This window comes from Salmo salar, chromosome ssa26 (assembly GCF_905237065.1).
Source record: "Salmo salar chromosome ssa26, Ssal_v3.1, whole genome shotgun sequence".
Taxonomy (NCBI): Eukaryota; Metazoa; Chordata; class Actinopteri; order Salmoniformes; family Salmonidae; genus Salmo; species Salmo salar.
Window position 1 is genome coordinate 16,240,852 of NC_059467.1, and position 24,205 is coordinate 16,265,056.

Below are 24,205 nucleotides of genomic sequence, written 5' to 3' on the forward strand. Positions count from 1 at the left end.
CTGTCTGAAGTATTGTGGATGGAAGTCCCCTCTGATATCAGAGTTGGATTCATTTAATCATGTTTATCACTAGCCACACATTTTAACAAAACACATCATGCTTTGTGTTCCTCCCACACCACAGTATGGGTCAAGGTGGGGAGGACTAACTCCTCCTCTTTGCTAGCCTCCTTCCCTGCTGTACAAACACATCTCTAGGCTCTGTGCTATTCCCTATGAGTAGGCTTCCAGGATTGTGTCCCAAATGGCACCCTATTCACTATATAGTGCACTGCGTTTGACCTCTTTACTATGTAGGGAAAGGTAGTGCACTATAGATTATAGGGTTCCGTTTCAGACACAACCCAGGATGTTGTTTTCCACCCCTGGGCAGTGAGCCTGTTGAGATAAAGACTTGAAGTCTCCTTTCTGAGGAGGATAAAGGTTATTCTCTATGATTCAACCCCATGTGTTCCTGGTTCAAACGCTGGCTCTGCAGCAGGGTAAATAAACGTGATATTGTGCTGGGGACCGCAGGGCGTTGAGGTGGGGAAGTAGACTGGCCTGGACCCTGGAGAACTGAAAGTCTCTGTTCTTCTCTCTCCCTCCTCTCTGTAGGTAAACAACGTAGACTTTGCTAACATCATCCGAGAAGAGGCTGTGCTGTTCCTCCTAGACCTTCCCAGGGGTGAAGAGGTCACCATTCTGGCCCAGAAGAAGAAGGATGGTGAGTAACATGGGGAAAACAGATGTCAGATAAATTAACGTTGCGATCTTGACAGGGTCTGAGAGTGTATAGGTTTGAGTTTGCACAGAAACACACATTTTAAGTTAACCTGGTTACATGTGAACTTTACACACGCTTTCAATTGTATACCTGAACATTTCTCCCTACTTAACCTCTATGGGCTAGGTGGGACGCAGGCGTCCCACCCGTGGTGCACTCCATCAACAGCAGGTGCATTTCAAGAGCGGTAAATTTGAATCCAAATAAATGTCAAAATTCAAATTTTTCAAACATACAACTATTTTACACCCTTTGAAAGATCTCCTTAATCTAACCACGTTTTACGATTTCAAAAAGGTTTTACGGCGAAAGCATAAATTTAGAGTATGTTAGGACAGTACATTTACAAGAGTTGTGTGTAATGTTTTGTCAATTCAAAGACAGGGTCACCAAAACCATAAAACCAGCTAAAATGATGCACTAACCTTTTACAATCTCCATCAGATGACACTCCTAGGACATTATGTTAGACAATGCATGCATTTTTAGTTCTATCAAGTTCATATTTATATTCAAAAACAGCGTTTTACTATGGCATTGATGTTGAGGAAATCGTTTCCCTCCAATAACCGGCAGTCAAGTCAGCATCACTAATTAAAATTAGAAAACATTGGTAAAATATTATATTGTCCTTTAAAGAATTATAGATTTACATCTCTTGAACGCAATCAACTTGCCAGATTTAAAAATAACCTTACTGGGAAATCACACTTTGCAATAATCTGAGCACTGCGCCCAGAAAAATACGCGTTGCGATACAGACTAGTCGTCATGTTGGGGAGATCTAAAATCGAAAATACTATGTAAATAATCCATTACCTTTGATTCTCTTCATCAGATGTCACTTCCAGGTATCACAGGTCCATAACGAATGTAGTTTTGTTCAAAAAAGCTCATCATTTATGTCCAAAAATCTCCGTCTTGTTAGCACATGATCTAAGCCCGCCGGACTTCACTTCATGAACGAGGGGAAAAAATATATTTACGTTCGTTCAAACATGTCAAACGTTGTATAGCATAAATCATTAGGGCCTTTTTAACCAGAACATGAATAATATTCAAGGTGGACGAATGCATACTCTTTTATAACGTATTGGAACGAGGGTACCCAACATGAACTCGCGCGCCAGGTGTCTAATGGGCCATCATCGTTCCATGGCTCTTGTTCGGTCAGATCTCCCTCCAGAAGACTCAAAACACTTTGTAAAGGCTGGTGACATCTAGTGGAAGCAATAGGAAGTGCCAAAATATTCCTCAGCCCCTGTGTTTTTCAATGGCATAGGCTTAAAGGTAATTCAACACATCAGGTATCCACTTCCTGTCAGAAAATGTCTCAGGGTTTTGCCTGCCAAATGAGTTCTGTTATACTCACAGACACCATTCAAACAGTTTTAGAAACTTTAGAGTGTTTTCTATTCATATATAATAAGTATATGCATATTCTAGTTACTGGGTAGGATTAGTAACCAGATTAAATCGGGTAATTTTTTTTTTATCCAGCCGTGCAAATACTGCCCCCTAGCCCTAACAGGTTAATTTGTTATTCTACCATTTTCCCTCAATTCCAGTTTACCGTCGGATAGTGGAGTCAGATGTGGGCGACTCGTTCTACATCCGGACCCACTTTGAGTATGAGAAGGAGTCTCCGTACGGCCTGAGCTTCAACAAGGGAGAGGTGTTCCGTGTAGTGGACACCCTCTACAACGGCAAGCTGGGCTCCTGGCTCGCCATACGCATTGGCAAGAACCACCAGGAGGTGGAGAGAGGCATCATCCCCAACAAGAACAGGTAGAATACAGTAGAGAGACGTCATCCCCAGCAAGAACAGGTAGAATACAGTAGAGAGACATCATCCCCAGCAAGAACAGGTAGAATACAGTAGAGAGACATCATCCCCAACAAGAACAGGTAGAATACAGTAGAGAGGCATCATCCCCAGCAAGAACAGGTAGAATACAGTAGAGAGACATCATCCCCAGCAAGAACAGGTAGAATACAGTAGAGAGGCATCATCCCCAACAAGAACAGGTAGAATACAGTAGAGAGACGTCATCCCCAACAAGAACAGGTAGAATACAGTAGAGAGACATCATCCCCAACAAGAACAGGTAGAATACAGTAGAGGCATCATCCCCAACAAGAACAGGTAGAATACAGTAGAGGCATCATCCCCAACAAGAACAGGTAGAATACAGTAGAGAGACGTCATCCCCAACAAGAACAGGTAGAATACAGTAGAGAGACATCATCCACAACAAGAACAGGTAGAATACAGTAGAGAGACGTCATCCCCAGCAAGAACAGGTAGAATACAGTAGAGAGACGTCATCCCCAGCAAGAACAGGTAGAATACAGTAGAGGCATCATCCCCAACAAGAACAGGTAGAATACAGTAGAGAGACATCATCCCCAGCAAGAACAGGTAGAATACAGTAGAGGGATGTCATCCCCAACAAGAACAGGTAGAATACAGTAGAGGGATGTCATCCCCAACAAGAACAGGTAGAATACAGTAGAGAGACGTCATCCCCAGCAAGAACAGGTAGAATACAGTAGAGGGATGTCATCCCCAACAAGAACAGGTAGAATACAGTAGAGAGACATCATCCCCAACAAGAACAGGTAGAATACAGTAGAGAGACGTCATCCCCAGCAAGAACAGGTAGAATACAGTAGAGAGACATCATCCCCAACAAGAACAGGTAGAATACAGTAGAGAGACATCATCCCCAACAAGAACAGGTAGAATACAGTAGAGAGACATCATCCCCAACAAGAACAGGTAGAATACAGTGTGGAGACATCATCCCCAACAAGAACAGATAGAATACAGTAGAGAGACATCATCCCCAACAAGAACAGGTAGAATACAGTAGAGAGACATCATCCCCAACAAGAACAGGTAGAATACAGTGTGGAGACATCATCCCCAACAAGAACAGGTAGAATACAGTAGAGAGACATCATCCACAACAAGAACAGGTAGAATACAGTAGAGAGACGTCATCCCCAACAAGAACAGGTAGAATACAGTAGAGAGACATCATCCCCAACAAGAACAGGTAGAATACAGTAGAGGGATGTCATCCCCAGCAAGAACAGGTAGAATACAGTAGAGGGACGTCATCCCCAACAAGAACAGGTAGAATACAGGAGAGAGGCATCATCCCCAACAAGAACAGGTAGAATACAGTAGAGAGACATCATCCCCAGCAAGAACAGGTAGAATACAGTAGAGAGACATCATCCCCAACAAGAACAGGTATAATACAGTAGAGAGACATCATCCCTAACAAGAACAGATAGAATACAGTAGAGAGACATCATCCCCAACAAGAACAGGTAGAATACAGTAGAGAGACATCATCCCCAACAAGAACAGATAGAATACAGTAGAGAGACGTCATCCCCAGCAAGAACAGGTAGAATACAGTAGAGGGACGTCATCCCCAACAAGAACAGGTAGAATACAGTAGAGAGACATCATCCCCAGCAAGAACAGGTAGAATACAGTAGAGAGACATCATCCCCAACAAGAACAGGTAGAATACAGTAGAGAGACATCATCCCCAGCAAGAACAGGTAGAATACAGTAGAGAGACATCATCCCCAACAAGAACAGGTATAATACAGTAGAGAGACATCATCCCCAACAAGAACAGGTAGAATACAGTAGAGAGACATCATCCCCAACAAGAACAGGTAGAATACAGTAGAGGGACATCATCCACAACAAGAACAGGTAGAATACAGTAGAGAGACATCATCCCCAACAAGAACAGGTAGAATACAGTAGAGAGACATCATCCCCAACAAGAACAGGTAGAATACAGTAGAGACATCATCCCCAACAAGAACAGGTAGAATACAGTAGAGAGACGTCATCCCCAACAAGAACAGGTAGAATACAGTAGAGAGACATCATCCCCAACAAGAACAGGTAGAATACAGTAGAGGGATGTCATCCCCAGCAAGAACAGGTAGAATACAGTAGAGGGATGTCATCCCCAACAAGAACAGGTAGAATACAGTAGAGGGATGTCATCCCCAACAAGAACAGGTAGAATACAGTAGAGAGACATCATCCCCAACAAGAACAGGTAGAATACAGTAGAGAGACATCATCCCCAACAAGAACAGGTAGAATACAGTAGAGACATCATCCCCAACAAGAACAGGTAGAATACAGTAGAGAGACGTCATCCCCAACAAGAACAGGTAGAATACAGTAGAGAGACATCATCCCCAACAAGAACAGGTAGAATACAGTAGAGAGACATCATCCCCAACAAGAACAGGTAGAATACAGTAGAGAGACGTCATCCACAACAAGAACAGGTAGAATACAGTAGAGAGACATCATCCCCAACAAGAACAGGTAGAATACAGTAGAGAGACATCATCCCCAACAAGAACAGGTAGAATACAGTAGAGGGATGTCATCCCCAGCAAGAACAGGTAGAATACAGTAGAGGGATGTCATCCCCAACAAGAACAGGTAGAATACAGTAGAGGGATGTCATCCCCAACAAGAACAGGTAGAATACAGTAGAGAGACATCATCCCCAACAAGAACAGGTAGAATACAGTAGAGAGACATCATCCCCAACAAGAACAGGTAGAATACAGTAGAGAGACATCATCCCCAACAAGAACAGGTAGAATACAGTAGAGAGACATCATCCCCAACAAGAACAGGTAGAATACAGTAGAGAGACATCATCCCCAACAAGAACAGTTAGAGTAGAGTTACAGTCGAGTTCAGCAGAGCCTACTCTGTGGAGAGGAGAGGGTAAGGTAGCTAGAGGGGGGAGGGGGTCGACAGCATTAGTCAAATAAGACACCAGCAGCCTTCCTGTCGGTGTAGAGATGGTAAACAACAACCCTAACATAAGGTGATGAACTAGGCTGTGTAAAGTAGGCCACATTAACATCACCCCTAGTCTCAGTTACACGGGTGACAACTGTTCTAGTGAGAAGGCATTTGCACTATGAGTCTCCTACCCTCACAGGACTATCTATTCATAATGAAACAGCAGACTGACAGAGTCCCTGTTGGAGTCTAGGCCTGGCCTGACCTACAGCCCCTGGCTATGTTTAGAGAGCGAGAGATTCCACACCATGGGGCAGACAGGGGAACCTCACAGTGCTCCCAACATACCAGCGTGACACAGATATTTATCACAAGCATACATTAACGTAACCATTATACGCGGTGCACCGGGGCTACTCTGCCACGTTGTGTCCCTGGCCATGCCTGTGTCCTCTTCAGTCAAATGTTTACTGAATTCTAGGTTCTATTAAGGTATAGAAGTATTAAACAATAGAATAGTGGTAACAGGGCTGTAAATGACACATTGGATAACTTCACTAATTAAAAATAAACTGAGGACATGTTGGCAGTTTCCATTGAAATCCAATCGTTCAATCCATTGCCTGTTGCCTGACACCTCTCCAATCCCCCTCCCACAGGGCAGAGCAGTTGTCCAGTGTGCAGTACACCCTCCCCAAAACGCCAGGGGGCGACAGGGCTGACTTCTGGAGGTTCCGTGGTCTGCGGACCTCCAAGAGGAACCTGAGGAAGAGCAGAGAGGACCTGTCTGCCCAGCCGGTCCAGACCAAGTTCCCTGCCTATGAGAGGGTGGTGCTGAGAGAGGGTAGGTTTTCTCCAGAGCAGGGTCCATGGATACATCACAATACATAAACTAGCTTACCACTGAGAATGCTTTCCCAGTACATTGTTTCATTCTTAAAGGTATGCTAGTGTGGACATTGGAATGCAGCCATGTGTTTGCCTACAAATTCGGCCTTGAGAGGCGTTGATACTGTCAAATATTGTTGTTGTTTTGTGTCTTCTGTTATCCAGCTGGGTTCCTGAGGCCTGTGGTGATCTTTGGGTCCATCGCAGACGTGGCAAGAGAGAAGCTGGCCAGAGAGGAGCCTGACCTGTTTGAGCTTGCCAGTGAGTAGCCTTTAGCTAGCCATTAGTAGCCATCTCACTGTCTGTCTCAGCCATGTCTCACACACACACACACACACACACACACACACACACACACACACACACACACACACACACAGCTGGAGTAACACAGTACTTAGAGCAGCTCTGTGTTAGAGACTAGAGGGCGCCCTCATCTGCCTACTCCAGGTCCACTTGAGGGAATAGCTAGCATCTTTAGCATTTAGTGTTCATTCTAACACCCTAAACAGTATTGAATTTCAATTTTCCTAAGTGCACTACTCCAAAATCCACATGTAAAATAATTCCAGCCCTGGACGTATTTTGCGTAACCTATATCTCTGTAAACCTTGTATTTTCTTTTCAGAAACACAGCAACATGAAGGAGTGGAAAGTATGTCATGAAGTGCATCAACTTTTTTGTATCAGTGCTAATTGATGCTAGTTAGCTAGGTGGTAGCCTACCCTCTGTACTGTAGATGTGTTTTCTGTAGTTGGTCATGTATGGCCTGATTCAGCCTGTAGGGAGATTGTGGAATGACAATGTAGCTAGTTATGGAGCATGTACCCATGGCACAGTCAATATGCTATAGAAAATAAGCTGCATACATAACCGTACTAGTCTTCATTCTTAATTCCCAAGCCCCTAATGTCTGTGTACTTAAAATGTCAACTTTTACATTAGATTGGAGAAGATGCCTTATGCCATTGGTGTGTTTATGACTGAAATTGTAAGGGCTAGTGATGTTAGCACTCTGCAATCTAGAATGCTGATATAGAATGCAGGGTTGAGTGGTGAAAGATCCTGTGATAATAGTGTTGAGATCTGAGTAGTGAAACTGCACCCAGGTCAGCTGGCCTCTCAAAGGGTCATTATGGTGGCAGATAGACAGATAAGGCCAGGCTAGCGATGTTTAAACAATTCACCTTTTTAGAACATTCCCGCTTAACTCCCCTGACGTTTATATCCATTTAAAATTTGAATCATGAATCTATTTGAAATGATTCCCTATCTTCTTGAATGTGCATTATCCCACTTCAATGCTTTTCACACATGTAACACATTTCCTGCATTGCGGATTATACTATACTGTGATGTCTATAGTTGCACGCGCACATTCATAATGACACTACCTCTATTTTATGTTTTGAAATGTGCTTAAGGCATATTGCATGCATTAGGGTGAAGGTAATGAGCTGAGATGTATAGGGAGCGCTGCAGTAATATGACACCGTAACACTGTCCCTTCTCCCCCTCTGCAGAGAGTGAGCCCAAAGACGCAGGAAAAGACCAGCGCAGCTCCGGGATCATTCGCCTCCACACCATTAAACAGATCATTGACCGGGTGAGCGAAACTACTTACTACACGGATGCGCATACACACACGCATATACACACATGCATGCAAACTGACAGAAAACCTCACAGACACATCCCCTCTTAAAGCACATACAGCACACACACACGCATAGATAGACTCATCCATGGCTCACTTCTGCTCTCTGGTGTTCATTGAATGAAGGTTTTTATTTGACCAATATATGAAAAATATAGTCTAAAACAGCAATCTGAGCAAACCCTTTAGTGTTAGTATTTAGATCAAATATTCATTTATTGTTTTGGGGGGGGTGTCCTTAGGACCGGCATGCTGTGCTGGACATCACCCCCAACGCTGTGGACCGTCTGAACTACGCCCAGTGGTACCCCATCGTGGTGTTCCTCAACCCGGACAGCAAGCAGGGCGTCAAGACCATGAGAACCAGGCTGTGCCCCGAGTCCAGGAAGTCAGCCAGGAAACTCTACGAGAGAGCCCTCAAACTGAGGAAGAACAACCACCACCTCTTCACCAGTGAGTTTCTATGGGAGGGAGGGGAAGAGAGAAATAGTGAGTGGGAGGTAGGGGGAAAATGTATCTCAGAGGGAGATGGAGTTGTCAGGAGTGAGAGAGGCTAGGGCTGCATGCTGTACTGTAGTGCGGACCAGGGGCGCAACTCCAGTTGGATAAACACTCCAAACAGCCTACCCGACCATTCGGAGGCGTCCGCATGGTCCTAAAGCACACCGTTGCCTCGTTTTGTATCGCATTCCAATGCTAAAACTGGGGCGGACCAAAAAAATGCAATTTCAGAATGTGGGGGGGACATGTCCCCAGTGTAAGTTGCGCCCCTGGTGTGGACTATCAGCCGGTGGCACAGTACAGTCAGTGTCTTAGCGGGGTGCTGTTCTGTGTTCCCTCCTCCTCACGCAGGCAGGGCTGCTCAGGGCTCCGAGCTAACCTCCCACAGGACCCCAGCCGTCATTACCCATTCCCTGCACGGCCCTGCCCCGTTCATTTTTTTACACACATCCAGCCTCTCCTTTCCCATCCACGTTGAGTTACTCCCTTATTCCACATGGGTCTGTAGGTGAAGCACTGCCTGGTATTTCTAGAACAAGCCTAGAGAGAGCGAGAACAACAGAGAGAAGTGTCACCTGTGGTATTTGTGTAAGGTCAAACAGATTGACAGCTGCCAGGCAGCGCTATAGACCTTGAGTGTTGTTGTAACTATGACCACTCATAGTTACAACAGTAGCAACAACCAGTGCTGAGCCAAGACAAGACGAACAGCTTTGGGATGATACAAGCAGTGATCCTAGAAATAAGCTTTTCCCCTCATGTAGAATAATAATGAATCATCAACATCTGAATCAATGATAGTTTGACATATCAGTGACTTACTTGTTCAGAGCTTGGTTTCCCATAAGCATCTTAAGGTTAAGTTTGTCCTTTGTAGGAGCACCGTTAAATCTCCTAGCTGTTTCCCAAAACCATCGTTATTAACGTTGCACTTGAAAACGCTCGTAATCTAACGCCTGCCACAGACCACTCATAGAACAGCTAAGTGCGTCGCCTTTTTGCCCTCCCACGTCACTTTCTACACAGAAGATCTTCGCTAAACACAGAATCACATGGCTTATATGTCTCTCTGTGATCACCGATAACTTCAGAACAACGTTGCCAATGTCTTTGCAATTGATCCAAATGAGCGACATATAAAAAGATGGTTCCAATGAACATGGAGATGACTGCATTAAAATATAAACAGTAGTCTATAGGCCTATTTAAATCATACTGAAATACATTTCATGTTTAGTCAATTGAGTTCTATTTTGCTACTTGTAGGCTACTGTCTGTAGTGGGTCTCAATAAACACTGAGTATACCAAACGAATATCTCTCTAGGAGCAAATCCGCCATCATTATTGTGAAATAATTTGAATGTTAAGGTAAGATTTTAATGGAGCAAGCTGATCCTAGAGCAGCGTTTCCTTTCTTTTGATCCTATCAGTTTGGACACATGCTCCAACAGCAACGACGATAAGCGACCATTCTCTCTGCGTGGTGTTTTCAAAGTTCCATTGCTATCGGGAAACCGGGCTCTGACGTGTTAATCCTAGTGGTTTTTCATGAGGTTATGAGAACAGTTTTTCAGTGATTATGAGAATTGTGTTATTGGTTCTCTGTATTCATTTGAGAGGTGCTTTGTCTCTGCTCTTTCTCTTCTCTCTATCCTTCCCAAGCCACCATTAACATGAATAATATGAATGACGGGTGGTACGGTGCCCTGAAGGAGACCATTCAACAGCAGCAGAACCAGCTGGTGTGGGTTTCAGAGGGAAAGGTAGGACACTCAGCGCCGAGACTAATATCATCAAACACTTACCAATACATTTCATTTGAATGAAAATTAGGTATTTAAAATAAATGTCAGACATTTTTAATATACAATGTATTTTGTGCATGAATACGTTTTTCTTTGCCATTCGTTTCTCCTCACTGTAATGTTGCTGCTTCTGCTCTTTATCACCCCTGCTGTCCTCCTGTCGTGTGTCCCCAGGCGGACGGTGCTCCAGATGATGACCTGGATCTGCATGATGACCGTCTGTCGTACCTGTCGGCTCCGGGCAGTGAGTACTCCATGTACAGCACGGACAGCCGCCACACCTCCGACTACGAGGACACGGACACAGAGGGCGGGGCCTACACCGACCAGGAACTAGACGAGACGCTGAACGACGAGGTGGGCCTACCCACTGAGCCCGCCATCACCCGCTCCTCGGAGCCCGTCCGAGAGGACCCGCCAGTAATCCAGGAGCCCCTGGGGTACGGCGGGTACCAGCACACAGTGCAGCCCGACCCCCTGAACCGGATCAACCCAGCCGGATTCAAGGCACCAGCGGCCCAGCAGGTACCGTTTATGAGAGCCGTGCATCTGCCCTGTTGTCTCGAATCCGTGGTGTGCGTGAGGAGGGTGTTCTGGCGCCGCTATTGAAGCAGTGTTTTAAAACAGTATTATCTACTAACACAAAACAAACAAAAAAGATGGAAAGAAAATTTGTGTCCACTTAAGTATTTATTCACTATCGTTGTTTGTGTGTGTTTTTTATTTTTGAAGAAAAAAATGGAAAAAAGCAAGAATAAGCTTGACTGTTATAATCAGTATTCACGACATGTGTTAGTGTGACTGTTATAATCGGTATTCACGACCTGTGTTAGTGTGACTGTTATAATCGGTATTCACGACCTGTGTTAGTGTGACTGTTATAATCGGTATTCACCACCTGTGTTAGTGTGACTGTTATAATCGGTATTCACCACCTGTGTTAGTGTGACTGTTATAATCGGTATTCACCACCTGTGTTAGTGTGACTGTTATAATCGGTATTCACCACCTGTGTTAGTGTGACTGTTATAATCAATATTCACGACATGTGTTAGTGTTATAATCAGTGTTCACGACCTGTGTTAGTGTGACTGTTATAATCAGTATTCACAACCTGTGTTAGTGTGACTGTTATAATCGGTATTCACAACCTGTGTTAGTGTGACTGTTATAATCGGTATTCACAACCTGTGTTAGTGTGAGTGTTATAATCGGTATTCACAACCTGTGTTGGTGTGACTGTTATAATCGGTATTCACGGCCTGTGTTAGTGTGACTGTTATAATCAGTATTCACCACCTGTGTTAGTGTGACTGTTATAATCAGTATTCACGGCCTGTGTTAGTGTGACTGTTATAATCAGTATTCACGACCTGTGTTAGTGTGACTGTTATAATCAGTATTCACGACCTGTGTTAGTGTGACTGTTATAATCAGTATTCACGACCTGTGTTAGTGTGACTGTTATAATCAGTATTCACGACCTGTGTTAGTGTGACTGTTATAATCAGTATTCACCACCTGTGTTAGTGTGACTGTTATAATCAGTGTTCACCACCTGTGTTAGTGTGACTGTTATAATCAGTGTTCACGACCTGTGTTAGTGTGACTGTTATAATCAGTATTCACCACCTGTGTTAGTGTGACTGTTATAATCAGTGTTCACGACCTGTGTTAGTGGGACTGTTATAATCAGTATTCACGACCTGTGTTAGTGTGACTGTTATAATCAGTATTCACGACCTGTGTTAGTGTGACTGTTATAATCAGTATTCACGACCTGTGTTAGTGTGACTGTTATAATCAGTATTCACGACCTGTGTTAGTGTGACTGTTATAATCAGTATTCACGACCTGTGTTAGTGTGACTGTTATAATCAGTATTCACGACCTGTGTTAGTGTGACTGTTATAATCAGTATTCACCACCTGTGTTAGTGTGACTGTTATAATCAGTGTTCACCACCTGTGTTAGTGTGACTGTTATAATCAGTGTTCACGACCTGTGTTAGTGTGACTGTTATAATCAGTATTCACCACCTGTGTTAGTGTGACTGTTATAATCAGTGTTCACGACCTGTGTTAGTGGGACTGTTATAATCAGTGTTCACCACCTGTGTTAGTGTGACTGTTGATGTCGATGTTCTCACTGACGAGAAGAAGTTTTGTGTCTGTCAAGTGTCTGTATCGGTACCCACCCATGTGCTCTTCCTAGTTGTTTCACTTGTGATTCGGACTGATACCGTGATACCAGAAAGTATTATGTGCATGTTGGAAATGTCAGTGTTAACCACCTATTGCTGTAAATGTATTTATCTGGGTCGATTCGGCCGTTATGATATCCACAAAAAGTTTGTCTTCTGATGTGTAAAAGAGAAAAAAAGAAAAGCAAAACATTGTACTGTAATCTAGAATTAAAATCCAATCAGACTACATTAACAACAGAAACTTTGTCCTGTTGCGAATTCTTACGTGGCAGATTGATCATCTAAAGCCATCAGTTGAATTTGGTCCGAGGATGGTGAGTTACTGAGTCGGTCGGTGGAGGAGGTACAGAGCAGGCTGTTACGCTGTAACATTAACATTAGTGAGGGTGTATCTCCCTCGTGCAGTAGCACCGTGTATTAAACGTTTCTGAACCACTTCACAGAATGAGAAAGCAGAGGCTGTTCCGGCCACCATGCCTATCCTCCCCCAGCAGCCTGAGCAGCCTGTGTTACTGGCTGAGACAGAGGCAGCGCCCCCTGCTGTCGACAACACTGTAAATGGTGTAGCTGGTTTGAGCCATGGTTTAAGCCTTGGCCCTATCGCTGCTCCCCAGAGCGAACCCAGCCCAGGCCCCGGCCCCGAGGCTGACTGGCTTAGGATGCCCACCCCTGATCTAGCTCAGCCCCTGGCCCCGGCCCCAACGCTAGAACCCGAACCCCTACAATCCGGACCGCCCAGTTCAGAACCACAGGTACCCATCGTCTGGACGTGGCCTGGCCGACCCTGCTGTCAGTCCGCTGTGGCCTGTCGCTGCCTGCCTGTGTACTGCCCGTCACGCTTTCCTTTCACTCTTGCATGCCTGCCCGCTGTCCACTGTGTGCTTCTGAGAGAGAGTGAGAGAGCGACTGTGTGTATCTGAGCACTCGTAAACAACAGTGGGCTTCTTGGAGGAGAATATAGACTGATTGCTGCATTTGTGTGGTACCTATATAGAGAAGAGCAGCGAAGAACCTGAGGCTCTCACTGTTGCTTACCCTCTTTGCATGGCTACAACATGTTTCAGTTGGTTTCTCTTTTCTGTTTAAACGTAGCAGTAGAACAGATAGTGGTGGTATATTGGTTGATGCAGACTGAATGGACCATTTAATTATATAGATTTATTTGGCGACATTCTCTTAAAGTCATCAATCAGTATTTTGGATATTTTATTGATGTTTTATTCCCTGAATTTGAAATGTAGCCATTCCGCTCCAACTGTGGAGTATACGTTTTATGGATTTTAAACATCCCATGAAGTTAAAGTAAATAATGACTTTCTGAACTCAGAAAAGTGATGATGTTCAATGACTACTTTTCAAATGCCATGGTTTTTGAAATGGTTTACATTGTATGATAAACATTTGCTTGTAAAGTTCCAGATATCTTATTACGGTAATTTCATTTGGCTTGTAATGTTATCAAGATATATTTTTTATTTTGTTTTGTATCAACTTTGTTAGTTTTGTTTTTGGGTTGCAGTTTAAACTAAAGTGGTATGTTGTGTATATATATTGAGCGTATTGGCTGCTGTGATCTGACATTCAGACCTGCATTCTGTTTGACCTGACCTTTAACCCCTACCTCTGAGTGTCTCTATTTCAGGTCTCCCTGCTTCCTCTCTGCTTCCTTCTTCAGCCATTATTAATCTTCTGTTTTAATATTCTACGTTGTCTTCTCTTACTTGATTCTTATATTTATATACACATTTATTTATTGGATGTGTGCTGCTAGTTGTTCTTGTCCCATTACTCACCATATGTTTCTTCCATTGTTTATTTCCTCAGATGTACAAGAAAGATCCCTACCTGGAGGAACCAGTCAGAGTGAACCATGGTGGTGTAAAGCCGTCTCCGGCGACGGGGCCGCCCATGACCTACGAGTCCCAGCCTCCATACCAGGACCAACACCCATACAGAGATTACGATCACCCGCCTAACCGCTACGACGGGGGTGGCTACCTGGAACCAAAGTATCGTAACTTCGACTCTCAACTGCACCACGAGAAAAGCGTGCCTCACTACGATGACCAGTGGCCTCCCTACAACCAGCAGACCTCTGGCCCACCACCCCACCAGCAACAGCAAGCCCCTGGGCATGGCTACGACCCCCGGCTGTCCTACGAAGACGGACCCGAGCGAGACTACAGCCCTCCTCAACCGCGCTACGATGAGGCCCCACTGGGCTACAACGGACGACCTCGCTACGGAAAACCTGCAGGACCAGGACCCATCCGCTACGATGAGTCTCCTCCATCCGGCCCAGGGGGCTACGCTCCTCTACGTTACGACCAGGAGCCTCACCCGTATCCCCCTGCAACACGCTCTCCAGAGCCCCCTAAACAGTACTACCAGGGGGAGCCTGCCCAGCGGACAGGACCTGGGCCTGCCTACAACCAGGCACCACCTCAGCACCGAGGCTACAAGCCCCCGCCCCAACAGTATGAACCCATCATGAACTTTGACGCCCCCGTGCCCACACCCAAACCACAACCAGAGGCTCTCCGTCCCTCACCTGGGGAGGTGCTGCTCACTACAGCCCCCAATCTCCCTCCCCCTCCCCCCAGAGTTGAGCCGGAGGACGACCCGGCCATAAGGGCCCAGTCGGTGTTGTCCAGGGTCAAGATGTTTGAGAACAAGCGCTCAGTGTCTGTGGACCGAGCCAAGGAGGCAGTGGACGCCTTCGGGCTCAGGGTAAGCATCTGGAAAACACCTCATTCTTGTGCACGTGTGTAATGCTCAGTGCTTGACTTGGGCAGGAGCTCAAATATTTATTGCTTGAGCTCCTGTTCCTCTTCTAGAATATTAGCTCAAATGTATTGTGGAGCTTCTGCACCTAAATACAAACAGTACCGGCACTCAAAATGAGTACCGGAACCTATTTCAGTCCAAGTCAAGCACTGGTAATGCTCACAGGATTACCTGACCCAGACCTCTTCTAATTATATTTGGTTGGTCCAAGTGATGTCCGTAAAGGTTTACTTTTCCAGGAATTTTATTTGCATTTCAATCTTGCTCCCACAGTCAGCAGATCTGCCCACCAAACCAGGTGCGTCCATTCCTAAAGCCAACTCTCTCAGCAATCTGGACCAGGAGAAATCGTTCAGGTAATGAGTCAATGGAGTACAGCATTGAGCCCTCCCCCCACCACAAACATACTACATCACACCACAGAACAGATGCTGCTTTATCTTTGAGGGCCTGATGTGTTTGTTAGGGCTGTCAGGTGATCCACTCTGAAGTGGATAATAGGGCTTAGAAAAGTAAATTACTTTGGAAGATATGATATGAATATGACTGTGTACTGTATTGTATGGCTGCCGTCTTCTTGCGTGCGCCGACCCAACTTAGCTATTATTTGGGCGTTTATCTACTTTTTTTGCACTAAACGTATCCGCTATCATTACATATGATCGACAAATACTTTTGAACATCAGACCGGCTGTTACTAAACTCAGTTCTGGATTCAACTTCGAGTTCGACTCATCTGCCCTGGGCTCTTTGTGTACCTCCAACCAAATCTTCGGGCTACCCAAGAAGAAATGCCGGAAAAAACGAGGCAGGAGAGCTGGTGTTCTGGTGAGACAAAGGCGAAAGGAAAACCAGCCACCACTTCCCTCCATTCTTTTGGCCAATGTACAGTCACTTGATAATAAGATGGATGACCTCTCGCAGATTCGGGATCAACGGGACTCTCGTAATTGCAATATCCTCTGTTCTCTGAGCGGACAGGACATCGGATTCAGGGAAATCCAGAGGGGGAGGGGTATGTCTCTTCATCAACAGCAAATTGTGTGCAGACTCTTGCACAGTGGAATGGAGTTTTGTCCTATTGTTCACATCTTGAAATACCTGATGGTCAAATGCTGACCTTTTTACCTCCTGAGATACTTTTCATCTATTATTGTGACTGCTGTATATATTCCACTTCAGGAGAACAACAACAAGCTGGCACTTGATGAACTGTACGAGGCTATAAACAAGCAGGAAACCATGCACCCGGATGCTGCTTTTCTTCTTGCCAATGATTTTAATTCCATGCCACTCCTGCTTCCTGTTTACAAACAAAAGCTCAAACAGGAAGACCCATGATGAGCTCCATAGAAAAATGGTCTACCAGAGCAGAAGCTATTCTACAGGACTGCTTTGCTAGCGCTGACTGGAATATGTTCATCAGGAAATGCATCACTGACGTCTCCACAGTGAAGGTTTGCTGCTTCCCCAAACAAAAGCCCTAAATTAACACAGAGCTGCGTGCTAAGCTAAAGGACAGCTACTGCTCACAGGGCTATAGCAGCCAACCACGAGGCAATGGCTGAGGACACGATTGCATACAAGAAGTCCCGCTACGATCTCTGCAGCGCTATCGAACAAGCAAAAGGGCAAGATCTGAACAAGGTAGCATCCTATTATACCGGCTCTGACGCATGTGGCAAGGGCTACAGTAAATTATGGACTACAAAGGATGCCCTAGCCATGATCTGCCTAACGATGCCTCTCTACCAGACAATCTCAATGTTTTTTATGCGTGCTTCGACTAAAACAACACAGAGCCCATCATGAGGGCCCCCGCTGAGGAGCCGGAGGACTGGGTGATCTCTCTCTGAGGCTGACATGAGTAACGTTTTTTAAGTGGGTCAACACTCGTAAGACTGCAGGGCCAGACGGTATTCCAGGGTGTGTCCTCGGGGCATGTGCAGACCAGCTGGCAGGCTTCTTCAAGGACATTTTCAACCTCTCCTTGTCCCAGTCGGTAATCCCCATGTTTCAAGCTGACTACCATCATTCCTGTTCCTAAAAACTCTAAGGCATCCTGCCAATTTGACTGCTGTCTTGTAGCACTCACATCTGTAATAATTAAGTGCTTTGAAAGGTTGGTCATGGCACACATGAACTCCATCATCCCAGACACCCTAGACACGCTCCAAGTAGGCAACAACACCTCCGCCACGCTGACCCTCAACAAGGGGGATCCTCACGGACCCACTCCGTGTGTGCTTAGCCCCCTCCTGTACTCCCAGTTCACCCACGACTGTGACCACACACGACTCCAACTCCAAGTTTGCTGACAACACAGCGGTGATAGGCCTGATCACCAATGGCGAAGACAGGAAGTAGGTCAGAGACTTCCAGGACAACAACCTCTCCCTCAACGTCAGCAAGACTAACGAGCTGATCTTGGACTACAGGAAACAGGGGAGGGTGCACACCCTCATTCACATCGAGAGGGTCAAGAGCTTCAAGTTACTCTGTGTCCACATCACTGAGGACTTAACATGGTCCTGTCATACCAGCACAATTGTGAATAAGGCACAGCAGTGCCTCTTCTTCCTCAGGAGGCTGAAACGATTTGACATGCCCCCTCGGATCCTTAGGAACTTTTACAGCTGCACCTTCAAGAGCAATCTGACTGGTTGCATCACCGTCTGGTATGGCAACTGCACCGTCCTCGACCCGAAAGCCCTACATAGGGAGGTGCGGACAGCCCAGCGCATCACTGGGGGTGAGCTCCCAGCCATCCAGGACGTACATTCCAGGGTGTGTCTGAGAACTGTTCTCCATACTCACATCCCACAGGTGGTACAGTTGCATCAAGGCTCAGACCAACAGAATCCTAAACCATTGGTTCTCAAAGGTATTGGGGCCGGGGACCACATTTGTGTTAGCAAATTCAGAACACAACTAGAGTTAAATAAAAATCGCATACATATAGATTTACCATGGCCGGACGAACCAAGTCTTGGGCCGTGGGAATGAACATTGTAAAGGCTCGCTACTTGGCATTGGAGAGAAAAAATGTCAGTTGTCAAGCTAATTTCCAGCAATTCTACACATTTTGTCATGGAGTAGAGAAATGTTTTATTGTTGCAGCTATAAAGCTAATATCCTGCAATTCAACCTATTTTGCCATGAGGCAGAGAGAAAACCTTGCCGTTTTAAAGCTTAAAGTAACTGTCCAGTGTTTCCAAATTTCTATACAATATGACCTATAATTAAAAATTACAATATGAGTGAAGTAGTTTTCCGCCCAAAAATGGTAATTAATTAATTAGTTAAAAGGAAGTTTTTCTATGTTGGAATGGTGTGGGCATACCCCGGGGGAGAACGACTGCCCCCTCTCATTGAAGCCACGGAGTTCAAGGCCGACCGCGGTATTGCAGGTATTGTTAACAGAAAAAAGGATCCCCATTACAGTGAATTGAAAATCTGCGAACTTTGTGTAAATAAAATATTGAAGACAATCATGGTACAAATAATAGCTTCTAATACACCAAATGTATGTCCTTGCATCCATTATTTAACTAGAAAAATCAGTTAAGAACAAATTCTTATTTAAAGGCTCGCTACTTGGCATTGTAAGGAAACACTTTGAAGTTTGTGGAAATGTGAAATTAATGTAGGAGAATATAAGACAGCAGGGGTTCAAACTGTAGAACCCAGTTCCTACATTTGAATATAAACATTTATTTTATCAAACAAAACTATGCAACATTTTATCTCTGGGACCGTCAGGATGACAAATCAGAGCAAGATTACTGAATGTAAGTACATTATTTACCTTCAGAGGTGAATGTATCAAACCAGTTGCTATGATAAAAGCTTTTGGTGTTGTGCACTCTTCTCAAACAATAGCATGTTTTTTTTTCACTGTAATAGCTACTGTAAATTGGACAGTGCAGTTAGATTAACAAGAATTTAAGCTTTTTGCCCATATAAGACATGTCTATGTCCTGGAAAGTTTGCTGTTACTTACAACGTCATTCTAGTCACATTAGCGCAGGTTAGCAACAATCGTCCCGTTATAGGGACACAGATCCGTAGAGGTTAACAGAATATTAACTTTGAAGTTAGATTTTCACTGGCCAGTTACTTAAAATTACAGTGCATTGGAGAGCAAGATAATTATTGATTAGATGTATTACTACCACTACGCTGCAGTTAATTGATTATTGATTGCCATTAGTATGTACTGTATCTATTTATCCTTCTACTGATCACTATTACTCCTGTTTAGATGTACACTGCTCAAAAAAATAAAGGGAACACTTAAACAACACAATGTAACTCCAAGTCAATCACACTTCTGTGAAATCAAACTGTCCACTTAGGAAGCAACACTGATTGACAATAAATTTCACATGCTGTTGTGCAAATGGAATAGACAACAGGTGGAAATTATAGGCAATTAGCAAGACACCCCCAATAAAGGAGTGGTTCTGCAGGTGGTGATCACAAACCACTTCTCAGTTCCTATGCTTCCTGGCTGATGTTTTGGTCACTTTTGAATGCTGGCGATGCTTTCACTCTAGTGGTAGCATGAAACGGAGTCTACAACCCACACAAGTGGCTCAGGTAGTGCAGCTCATCCAGGATGGCACATCAATGCGAGCTGTGGCAAGAAGGTTTGCTGTGTCTGTCAGCGTAGTGTCCAGAGCATGGAGGCGCTACCAGGAGACAGGCCAGTACATCAGGAGACGTGGAGGAGGCCGTAGGAGGGCAACAACCCAGCAGCAGGACCGCTACCTCTGCCTTTGTGCAAGGAGGAGCAGGAGGAGCACTGCCAGAGCCCTGCAAAATGACCTCCAGCAGGCCACAAATGTGCATGTGTCTGCTCAAACGGTCAGAAACAGACTCCATGAGGGTGGTATGAGGGCCCAACGTCCACAGGTGGGGGTTGTGCTTACAGCCCAACACCGTGCAGGACGTTTGGCATTTGCCAGAGAACACCAAGATTGGCAAATTCGCCACTGGCGCCCTGTGCTCTTCACAGATGAAAGCAGGTTCACACTGAGCACATGTGACCGACGTGACAGAATCTGGAGACGCCGTGGAGAACGTTCTGCTGCCTGCAACATCCTCCAGCATGACCGGTTTGGCGGTGGGTCAGTCATGGTGTGGGGTGGCATTTCTTTGGGGGGCTGCACAGCCCTCCATGTGCTCGCCAGAGGTAGCCTGACTGCCGTTAGGTACCGAGATGAGATCCTCAGACCCCTTGTGAGACCATATGCTGGTGCGGTTGGCCCTGGGTTCCTCCTAATGCAAGACAATGCTAGACCTCATGTGGCTGGTGTGTGTCAGCAGTTCCTGCAAGAGGAAGGCATTGATGCTATGGACTGGCCCGCCCGTTCCCCAGACCTGAATCCAATTGAGCACATCTGGGACATCATGTCTCGCTCCATCCACCAACGCCACGTTGCACCACAGACTGTCCAGGAGTTGGTGGATGCTTTAGTCCAGGTCTGGGAGGAGATCCCTCAGGAGACCATCCGCCACCTCATCAGGAGCATGCCCAGGCGTTGTAGGGAGGTCATACAGGCACGTGGAGGCCACACACGCTACTCATTTTGACTTGTTTTAACCTCTTGGGGCTAGGTGGGACGCTAGCGTGCCACCTGTGGTGCACTCCATCAACAGCAGGTGCATTTCAAGAGCGGCAAATTTGAATCCAAATAAATGTCAAAATTCAAATTTTTCAAAAATACAACTATGTTACACCATTTGAAAGATAAACATCTCCTTAATCTAACCACGTTTTACGATTTCAAAAAGGTTTTACGGCGAAAGCATAAATTTAGAGTATGTTAGGACAGTACATTTACAAGAGTTGTGTGTAATGTTTTGTCAAGTCAAAGACAGGGTCACCAAAACCATAAAACCAGCTAAAATGATACACTAACCTTTTACAATCTCCATCAGATGACACTCCTAGGACATTATGTTAGACAATGCATGCATTTTTAGTTCTATCAAGTTCATATTTATATACAAAAACAGCGTTTTACTATGGCATTGATGTTGAGGAAATCGTTTCCCTCCAATAACCGGCAGTCAAGTCAGCGTCACAAATTAAATAATTAAAATTAGAAAACATTGGTAAAATATTATATTGTCATTTAAAGAATTATAGATTTACATCTTTTGAACGCAATCAACTTGCCAGATTTAAAAATAACCTTACTGGGAAATCACACTTTGCAATAATCTGAGCACTGTGCCCAGAAAAATACGCGTTGCGATACAGACTAGACGTCATGTTGGGGAGATCTAAAATCGAAAATACTATGTAAATAATCCATTACCTTTGATTCTCTTCATCAGATGTCACTTCCAGGTATCACAGGTCCATAACGAATGTAGTTTTGTTCAAAAAAGCTCATCATTTATGTCCAAAAATCTCCGTCTCGTTAGCACATGATGTAAGCCAGCCGGACTTCTCGTCATGAACGAGGGGAAAAAATATATTTCCGTTCGTTCAAACATGTCAAACGTTGTATAGCATAAATCATTAGGGCCTTTTTAACCAGAACATGAATAATATTCAAGGTGGACGAATGCATAGCCTTTTATAACGTATTGGAACGAGGGTACCCAACATGAAGTAGCGCGCCAGGTGTCTAATGGGACATCACCGTTCCATGGCTCTTGTTCGGTCAGATCTCCCTCCAGAAGACTCAAAACACTTTGTAAAGGCTGGTGACATCTAGTGGAAGCAATAGGAAGTGCCAAAATATTCCTAAACCCCTGTGTTTTTCAATGGGATAGGTTTAAAGTCAATACAACACATCAGGTATCCACTTCCTGTCAGAAAATGTCTCAGGGTTTTGCCTGCCAAATGAGTTCTGTTATACTCACAGACACCATTCAAACAGTTTTGGAAACTTTAGAGTGTTTTCTATCCATATATAATAAGTATATGCATATTCTAGTTACTGGGTAGGATTAGTAACCAGATTAAATCGGGTACATTTTTTTTATCCAGACGTGCAAATGCTGCCCCCTAGACCCAACAGGTTAAGGACATTACATGAAAGTTGGATCAGCCTGTAGTGTGGTTTTCCACTTTAATTTTGAGTGTGACTCCAAATCCAGACCTCCATGGGTTGATAAATTGGATTTCCATTGATTATTTTTGTGTGATTTTGTTGTCAGCACATTCAACTATGTAAAGAAAAAAGTATTTAATAAGATTATTTCATTCATTCAGATCTAGGATGTGTTATTTTAGTGTTCCCTTTATTTTTTTGAGCAGTGTATATTACCATAAGTTTATATTCCTGCTACCAGTCACTTTTCAGACCTGTTTACATGACACTTGCACACTCACATTAACACTGACATACACACTTACCACCACGCACACACTCACCACTGATGCTGCTGCCATACTGCTTACTATTATTATTATTTATCCTGCTACCAGTCCTAATCCCTGCCTACATGTACATATCTACCTCAAATACTCCAGTATCCCTGCACATTGTACATGTACCCTGTATATGGCTTCCTCATATTTCTTGGTTTTTTTTTGTTTGTAATTTCTTACTAGTTCCACTTTTTTATAAGAATACTGCACTGTTGGGTAGGGCTTGCAAGCATTTAATTGCGTAAAACAATGCGCTGCCTACCACTGGTGCTGCTGTTTGTTGGTCTTGGAGCGCCCCTCAGTGGAAACTAAGAGAAACTACCTTCCAACTCTGCACACTGACTGATGTGCAGAGTTTGAGGTTTTTAGTATTTTAGTAATATGCTATATGTGTATTGCAGAGGCTGTCCTGTACACATGTTTATCATTGAAGCACTGATGTTTTCATTGTAGTTCTGTCTGATTTGTTATATGGTAAATTGTATTGATTTAGAGATCGAAACAAACGCCCCACAATATATTTTAGAGGAATTTCTTTATGTATGGTTTATCTGGTATTTAATTAACCTCCCCACATTGCCTCATCCCTTCTTTATCTCTCTTCTCAGAGTCCCTGAGCCTCAGAAGCCCCGGGAGGTGTCCGATGATGACATAGTGCGCTCTAACCACTATGACCCAGATGAAGATGAGGAGTACTACAGGAAACAGCTGTCCTACTTTGACCGGCGCAGCTTGGACACAGGCAAGGCACCTCCTCAGACAACACCTGTCATCGCAACCAAACCTGCTGCTCAACCACAAGCACATCCTGGATACAACTACCCCAGGTAACCCACTCCCACGCGTCACTCTCTCTGGGATATGTGGTAGGAAATCAAATCACTGTAGTGGGAGACGGAGTATGTGAGTGGAGTGGAGCTCGCTCCAATTTCGCTCCAGTAGCCCTCACTTCATGAGCTCAGGGCATGCCAGGCCCAGCATGCATTTTTTTGTCTACCTGTGTGCTGCTGTAGCCCCTTGCTTTAGCTACTGTCATATAGTATGCTAAATATTTTCATAAAGAAACTGATAAAACACAAGGTGACTTACAAAGATGTGGAGGACCAAGAGCAAGAGGGAGTGCAGTGATGTAGTTTCCACAACTACATAATCATTATAGAATCTGAAAAGACCGGTATCCCGAAAGCATGATGGTGTACTTACTACGTGCACATGCTAACAGAAAGGAACAAGGTGGGTAGCTAGCTAAGTGTATCATTGTAGCAAAGTATTTATAAACTCAAGATCAGATCTCTTAAAAGTTAAGTTAATTTTCATTCTATTATCTATACAATGGGCCATCATTGATTTTAGCCCAATAGGCCCTGCATATTACCTCTTCCAAGGA

The 24,205-nt window shown here is 44.5% G+C and overlaps 1 protein-coding gene across 18 annotated transcripts in view; it reads left to right on the forward strand.

Annotated features, from left to right (window-relative positions):
* The window catches only part of tjp1a (tight junction protein 1a), a 187,227-nt gene that overhangs the window by 150,608 nt on the left and 12,414 nt on the right, over positions 1 to 24,205 (forward strand). For 12 of the 18 annotated variants that reach the window (XM_014175461.2, XM_045708278.1, XM_014175454.2 and 9 more), the window contains 13 exons: positions 598 to 706; positions 2,335 to 2,554; positions 6,239 to 6,423; positions 6,633 to 6,728; positions 7,096 to 7,122; positions 7,992 to 8,074; positions 8,368 to 8,578; positions 10,290 to 10,390; positions 10,607 to 10,957; positions 13,082 to 13,390; positions 14,463 to 15,368; positions 15,699 to 15,781; positions 23,427 to 23,645. In XM_014175461.2, coding sequence (XP_014030936.1) covers positions 598 to 706; positions 2,335 to 2,554; positions 6,239 to 6,423; positions 6,633 to 6,728; positions 7,096 to 7,122; positions 7,992 to 8,074; positions 8,368 to 8,578; positions 10,290 to 10,390; positions 10,607 to 10,957; positions 13,082 to 13,390; positions 14,463 to 15,368; positions 15,699 to 15,781; positions 23,427 to 23,645 — 2,900 coding nt within the window. The remainder of the gene's footprint in view (positions 1 to 597; positions 707 to 2,334; positions 2,555 to 6,238; positions 6,424 to 6,632; positions 6,729 to 7,095; positions 7,123 to 7,991; positions 8,075 to 8,367; positions 8,579 to 10,289; positions 10,391 to 10,606; positions 10,958 to 13,081; positions 13,391 to 14,462; positions 15,369 to 15,698; positions 15,782 to 23,426; positions 23,646 to 24,205) is intronic. The other 6 variants (XM_014175452.2, XM_045708280.1, XM_014175458.2 and 3 more) reach the window with 2 other exon arrangements.